At 37.6% G+C, this 7,803-nt stretch overlaps 1 protein-coding gene across 1 annotated transcript in view; it reads left to right on the forward strand.

The window, feature by feature from the left end:
* Positions 1 to 7,186, forward strand: part of LOC129230181 (ankyrin-3-like) — a 41,069-nt gene extending 33,883 nt beyond the window's left edge. The window contains exon 2 of the mRNA XM_054864584.1: positions 6,513 to 7,186. Within this exon, the coding sequence (XP_054720559.1) occupies positions 6,513 to 7,186 (674 nt within the window). The remainder of the gene's footprint in view (positions 1 to 6,512) is intronic.
* Positions 7,187 to 7,803: the final 617 nt, after the last annotated feature.

Below are 7,803 nucleotides of genomic sequence, written 5' to 3' on the forward strand. Positions count from 1 at the left end.
ATGTAATATGAAAAATCCTTTGCTAGGCCTTTTCCATATTAAGTTCTGTTCACTTATATGTCAGCGCGTATGAGTCCCAGACATTATTTATTACACACTTAAATGCTTCTCATACCATATATGGTTATGTTCTAGGCTCAGATGAGATTCCCCTTAAAGTACCTTCAAGACACTTTTTTTCCCTCCAGACTTATGCCAGCCTCTGTCTGCGGTGCAAAGCCCAATAATATTTCATTATTGCAATCTGCTCCTCCTATGTAGATCACGTGAGATCACATGATCGAGGGATAATTATCTGTAATCTTTTAATGATATTCCCTATATAAAAATCGTGGCACAACTAAACAAGGGGGTTAGTTAAGAGAAGTTCCTGCTGGTATGTTCTATGTAAAAATAAAAATGTTGTGAATATAGCTTTGTCCTCTTCCTACATGGTGGATTATCACAGCACAACACTGCAACTTGCGAAAATCAAGATTCGTAATAAGAACCGAGCGGCGGTTCTTACACACACACACACACACATATATATATATATATATATATATATATATATTTGAAACAGTAAATACTGCTTATTCCAAGGGACTACAAATTCTATATTTACTCGATTATCAGTATTCAAATGTGTTATTCCGAACTTTATGTATTTCTCTCACTCCTATAAGAATTTGACCATTAAATTAACTACTCGGAAGGACAGGGCTCTCTTCAGAGGGCCCCGAAACCCGAAATGTTTTGCACCGTAAAACAGAAGATTTTTTTTTTTTTTCATTTCTTATGCCAGAAAAGGAAAACACAGTTTTTTATTCTTAATTTTGTAACTATGAAACGAATGAAAATTTGAAGAAATACAGAAAAAGCAATTCTAGTACTCATTAGCTGCAAAGCATACTTGACTTCTTATTTAGACAGGAAATATCTGGTTACTCCATGGAAAACTCACACCACATTGCCCCTAAAGAAAGACGAATGGTCATTAGGTCAGGCCCCCTGCATCAGGTGCAAAATCTTCGCAGGTGCAATTGTCCCTTTGCACAATCTTTGACACATCACAGTACTTAAGATCAATTTATTGATTTATGTTAAGTTACCTATTGATTCGGAATCTCACAACTGTTTTTTTCCAGCAGTATTTTTAGAGCATGAGTAAATAACATTGAACCTAGAAAGCAATTTAATTTTTTCAATTCTCCAGAAAACAGTTTGGTTTTTGGTTTTTCAAATTTCCTGTATTATTTTCCACAGCATTAAAAAAAACTGCGCCTTGCAAAAAAAAAAAAAAAAAACAGTTTTCCTGAATTCTACACAGCTAAAAATTGATACTCCAAAAAAAGGAAAAATGTACTAATGTTTCCTTACCTTTATAACTTAGAATAGCTCAAAAAAGAAAAAAAAAATCAAATTTGAAAATCACAGGTTTTCAATATTTTGGCAGAATTTTTATTCTTTATCTTTATTACCTAGTACATTTATTTCAAGAATAACTCATGATTCAGAAAAATTAAAATGTGTTATTTTTAGCACATGTTTGGAGCATATATTGAAAAATGTAACCTTTCTGGTTATCAACGCACTTAAAGGGATAAATCATTAAAAAATTTTGATTTATTAAAAGTAAGAAATAATATAATTAGTCATCCGTAATCTAGTTAATAAACAGAAACTTCGTATTTAAACATTGCTACGATTAATCCAAGAATAAGGCCTACGCCCTAACGCAATAAAATAGATCGAAGCTCACCAATTTTACTATTAGAAGTTCCCTCTCATTATGTTTCCTACTTATACATGGAACTGTATTAAACAATGTGCCTTGAATTCCATAAAATGTTACACGTAGGAGTATGAGAATATGTTTCAATTAATTGCTGAACATGTCTTTAGGTATGCGTATTTTCTTGTTTTTGAAGCCTCGGATAGTTGTATTTGATGCCTCCCCTCGCTGTTGAATTCGTCTGTCGCAGATTTTGAAGATGTCGGCAGACTATTTCTGAATTGGAATAATTGTTTTCCTCTTCGCGTACTAAACGAAATTTCTCAAATTTATAGCAGAAAAATACAGTGCAAAGTGGATTAGAAAATAAATAAATGAAATTGATGTAAGGGTCATCAGTGGCTAAGAGGTCAAAAGCACTTGCTCCTGCAGCTACCTGTGCCTGTGTGTTTTATTTTTGCTTTCTACTAAGGTAAAAACATTAGAAAAATGTTACACTTTAAATTAAGAAGGCTTCCAACTTGAAACGCTTAGGTGCATAAATGAGCAGAATCAAGCACAGTAGGAGGGGAAGGGGAGAGCAGGATTCATGCGGTGCTCAAAACGTGCAAAATTTTGGTTCTTGTGTAATAAATGCTCTTAAAAGTGATTGAAATTGCTTAATTTTTGTTTTGTACTTACAGAAACGCAAAATGTTCTGTTTTTCAGGTCAAACAAATTACGAGTGCAATGCAAATACAACTTTAAATGTTTTAACAAATTTTATTGATCAAAAAGAAGCAAGATGTCAAGTTTTTTTTTGAATCGAAAACAAAATCTAGACTCCCGATTGTAGCGGGACACTTCAATTCTTCTGATGATTTTGACTTTTTAGTTTGTTTCTCCCATTTTTCAAATATTCTTAAAAATTTCTTTAAGACATGCTTAATGTTTTGCTCATTTAGTAAAAATTTTGCTGTTTAATTTTACTGCTTCGCGATCGGTCGCTGCTATATTTTACAGAAGTTGATGAGGTTTGAGATACTTCTCTGTCACCGACTACTACATCACTTAAAAGTTCTTTATCTCGCAAGATAACTCTTCAATTTTCACAGTGAGGTGGGCGACAAATTCGGTAGATTGAATGAATGGAAAATTATTTTTAAAATTCCCACTCCTCTTAATTTTGTACTAGGGGGCTCTACTCCCTGCTCGCTTTGTTCACCCTCCTCCGCTCTCCACATGTTTCGGGAAATTGATTGTCAATTGATATTTTTTTTTTCATCCCTGCACTCCCTCCTCTCCCCCAAATACTTAATTTGACTACACGACTTCAGTGTTTTTTACGCATTGTGATTCAATGCAATCTTATTATTTTCAGCTGGATTTTGGGACATCAGATTTGAATTCAGCAAATTTGATTCAGTATTCAAGAACAAGAAATAGAAGGAAGCTCTGTGATTCCTCAGCTGAGCCAATCAAGAAAAGCTGAGTACTGGACTTTTTCTTGTCATGTCGCCAATAAGGATGAAAAAACATCCGAGAAAAGGTTGGATTTCTTTTGTGGGATGTTCACTGTTTCATTTGTTTTTAAAATAACAAATTTAAAATTGTATCCGTATGTTAAATTAATTCTAATGCGATAATTTTACCCTATCCCAATTTTGAAAGGGGCCTTAATGTCAAAGAAATGAATGGAAGGATACAAGTTGACCCCAAAAAACATTTTGAGAAAGGAGCCCCACACTTTTTGTATAGGGCCTTGAAAATGAAAGCCGTATCTATTGAAATTAAATTAGAAGGAACAAACATAATTTCTTATGACCAAATAGTATTCAAAATTTCATGAACATTATAAAAGACCAGACTTATGTTTAAAATATGTTTTGATAATATGCCTATTAGTGCACCTTTTTTTACGGCTCGACCGATGCCATTTTTTGGCCAATGGGCCGATGCCGATTGTTCAAAGATGGCCGATTGTTTTGCTCTGAATGGCCGATGGCAAAAAAAAAAAAAAAAATCTAACGGAAATAAATTGATTAGATTTTCAGGGATTTAATGGATCATATTCACTTTACTTCCTTTCTACAAATAAGGGACTGTAAACACAAAAAAAAAAAAAATAAACAAAAAAAATCAGATTTCGACCTAACTTTCTATTTTACGATCCCCCAATTTAAACTTCATAAGTTTTTTCGGCATATCTGTACATGCATATGTACATAAGAACATATAGATGACCGAAATATCCATTCTGAACACCTCCTCAGTTAATTATCTCAAGTTCTCTTGTGATGTCTTCTTGCGCGTAAACTTGCGTCACTGAAAAACGTTAAGAAATAGTAAGTTGAAAACTCATACGTACGTAGTATGATCTAAAAGTTCGTGGACAAGCTGTATAAAACCTTATCCTGAATAGTTCACATCACCGAAGCACATCTATCTACAAAAAAGTCAACTTGAACGACTATGCACTTCTTCTAAAACGTTCGTGCAGCTTTTAGAAGTTCTCCTGGTAGCCATTTTTTGTAACCTCCTGTAAGGCCTCTTGCTCTGCTGCTTTAACTTCATCGTGGGGAAGAAGGCGACTTTTATATTGAGGAAGCACGGCTCGATTGGTCAATACTCTGATATGACAAACAAATAACGTACCGTTTCGTCGGATTTAGCTCCGTGTGACTTTTACCTGTTCCCAGCAAAAAAACATTTGCGTGGACGCCGCTTTCTTCCGTCAGGAGAAGATAAAGCTCCATCATAGAAGGTTGCGAAAAACAGTTTCCAGGAGTGTTTCGAAAAGTTATGTGAACACTGGCAGAAGTGCATAGTCCCTCAAGGCAACCCATTGAAGTTGGATGTGCTTCAGTAATGTAAACTATTCTGGAAAAGGTTTTATACAGCTTGTCCCCGAACTTTTGGATCGTACTCATTGGCGGATACGAAGGGGGGATCACGGGAGTCATGACCCCCCCCCCTCCTCCTTCCAAAACCGCGACAGTATATGAATGTCTGCTTGAAAAAATTAAAAAACGTGGTCGAAACCATAAGAAAAAGTAAAATTTTTTTATTTATTTTTTGAGCATTACATGAAAGGGTGAATACAAGTAGGTGGGGGTCATGAGGGCCCCACTTCCCTCCCCACCCAGTCTGCAACCATACTTTGTGATCGGTATAGAATTCGTCGTATTTGAGTAGTGAAACTGACACCTTGAAAGAAAAAAAAACCTGAGCAAAACCAAAAAGTAAATAATATTTGAATTCTTTTTTTGTGACATTACATGTCATTTTTCTATATAGTTTTGCTTCAGACAGTTTTTCTATGGAGCTGTATGCAGGCGCCAGTAACCAACAAGTAAGTATCTGCCGCCTGGATCGCTTTTAATTCGCTGCAGGCATCGCTTAAATTGATAAAAAATATTTACACGTTAAAATGTTTTTATGAAAAGTATCTGTAAGTAATTCCTTTTTGTTGTGATTTTCAGACAGTTTCTTTTTGTTCGTGATAAGTTTATTTGTCCATGTGCGGTAAATAGTTAATTCGTTTAAATCAGTGTTTGTGATTTTGTGTTGTGCAAGAAATGTAAAATTTTAATTTCGTGTTAGAGCGAAAGGATTTACATAAACTAGCCCCTCGTCCTAGACGAAAACTGTGCTGAAAACAAGCCGGGGTTTGTTAGAAAAGGACAACCAATAACGAAAACAATGATGTTTTCTGGTGAAAAAACATCGTCCTTTTTTCAAAGTTAATGAACCAAAATCCGATGGAAAAATATCTCCGAGTTCCTGTATCAGACTGAGACTGCGACACGTCCTCGTCCACCGATTTTTCTAAAGCTGGAAAAGAATCAGTCAGTGAGAATTTATCTATGTCCGAATTACAACCATAAAATATTCGCCGTATTTTTAGGTGAAGTTTTAATTGTATATTTCTGCATACAAGATTGATGTGTCACAATCACATATATGAATAAAATGAACCTTCTTTACGGAGATATCAGTACATAAAAAAGAAGCTATTATCTTAATGTTTATTTTACTATAATAAAAGTGTAATAACTTTTTTGTTACATCAGTTAGTTAATGTTTAATCACAAGATATAACTAATACCAGCCATAACAACGCCTTTTGGCTTGTTTGACTTAGTCAAAACACCCTTCGGCCTTAGAAAAGCTGGACAGACATTCCTCCGTTACATTCATCAGGCTTTCTCTGGTTTAGAGTTTTGCGTTACATACTTTGGCGATATTTTAATAGCATCAACTAAAAAAAAAGGAGCATGAGAAACACATTCAAGCGGTTTTCTCTCTTCTAAGGCAGTACGGTCTTAAGTTAAATCCAGCTAAATGTATTTTCGAAAAAAAGGAGAACCTTTTTTAGGCTGTCTTATCATTCCTTCTGGTGTAAAACCACTTCCTGTAAAATTAGAAGCCATAAAAAAAATTTCGGAAACCTACTACTATATTGGAACTGAGACATTTTCCAGGCATGTTAAATTTTTATAGGCGATTTTTGCCTAAGGCAGCATCTATTCATGCTCCGCTTTATGAACTCCAACGAGATTCCAAATAATAATAATAATAATAATAATAATAATAATAATAAGCTTCCAGTACTGTGGTCAAAGCAGTTAAAAGATACTTTAGAGTTGTGTAAAACAGAGTTATTGAATTGCGCTACTTTATCATGCCACAAATCAACAACTGTCATTCTTAACCGAAGGGTTTGACATCGGCATTGGAGCAGTCCTACAAGTACACTCAAAAGATCATCCTAAACCTTTATTTTTTTTTTCAACTAAGCTTTCCCCAGCAGAAGCTGCCAGTGAAACAGCTGCCAGTGGTATGCTGCTAGTAACAAGTGCAGCTTCCGAACATTCTTCTGCAAGTTCTGGACAAGACATCACAAAGCAAGAAAATATTCAACCTGCAATACAACCACAACCCGTTAATCCCTCTGAAAACTGGGAAACGACTGCGTTGCACGATGCAGTGGATGACAGAGACTTGGTGGCTCAGGAAGCTGCTGGAGGAAGGATTGGCACAAGGGCCAAGGGTAAGACTGGATTGACGCCCCTTCACGCTGCTATGATGGGCAAGAGGCAGAAGGAAGCCGAAATATTGGTTCATGCCAGGTGCATTACCGCAATCCACGACGATGATGGGTACACACCTCTGCAGATCGCATTAAAGAGAGGGATCATAGGTGTGATGACGGAACTGATCGCCGGCGGAGCTGACACAGCTCAGAAAGATCGCCAGGGACGGACTTTCCTTCATATGGCCCTACAGCATTGTGAGGAGGCTGCGGCAGAGATGCTTGCTGGTGGGGGCCATCCCCGATTTGAACGTCCCAGACAGTCAAAGGCGAACCCCCTGCCTTGGGCTGGGAGAAACGGGTACGTGCAGATCGCAAGACAGTTGCTGGTGAGGAATGCAATTCCACACATGGATACGCATTCAGAAATATACCCCCTTCTGCTCTGTGGGTAGGACAAGTACCAGTGGCAGAAGTCATTGTTGCATATCATGCCCTCAATGACATGGAAGACAAATTAAATGAAATAAATGTGTGGCGGCAAGAGAAGATGAGGGAGAAGCTGCTTCGATGTGCATGATGGAGATCGGCAGGATGAGAGAGTCTCAGGTAAATGGATCCTGGCTCTCTGTGTAATGAACACTTCATTCCGCTTCACGCCAAAGCGTAAAAGCGGTATGTGCGAGTTTCTCCGAAGTCCTCCCAAAATGTGATTACGGGGTACACGCGGTGTCCCTGAAATTCTACCGGGGACCAATGCCTCCCAGTCCCGCGAGTAATATCCTCTTAATCTGTGATGGGGAGGAGGGAGAAGAAAGTGGAAATCCTGGTGAATGCCGGCTGTTTAACCGACATCCACGACGATGATGGGTACATCCCTCTAAAGCTCGCATCAAAGAGAGGGTTCCTGGGTGTGATGACGAATCTGATCGCCAGGGACGGACTCTCCTTCACATGGCCCTGCAGCATAGCGAGGAGGCTGCGGCTTAGATGCGGGTGGCAGCCATCCCCGATCTGAACGTCCCAGACAGTCACAGGCGAATCCCCTGTCTTGGGCTGGGAGAAACGGGTA

This window comes from Uloborus diversus, chromosome 9, assembly GCF_026930045.1.
Source record: "Uloborus diversus isolate 005 chromosome 9, Udiv.v.3.1, whole genome shotgun sequence".
NCBI classification, from domain to species: Eukaryota; Metazoa; Arthropoda; class Arachnida; order Araneae; family Uloboridae; genus Uloborus; species Uloborus diversus.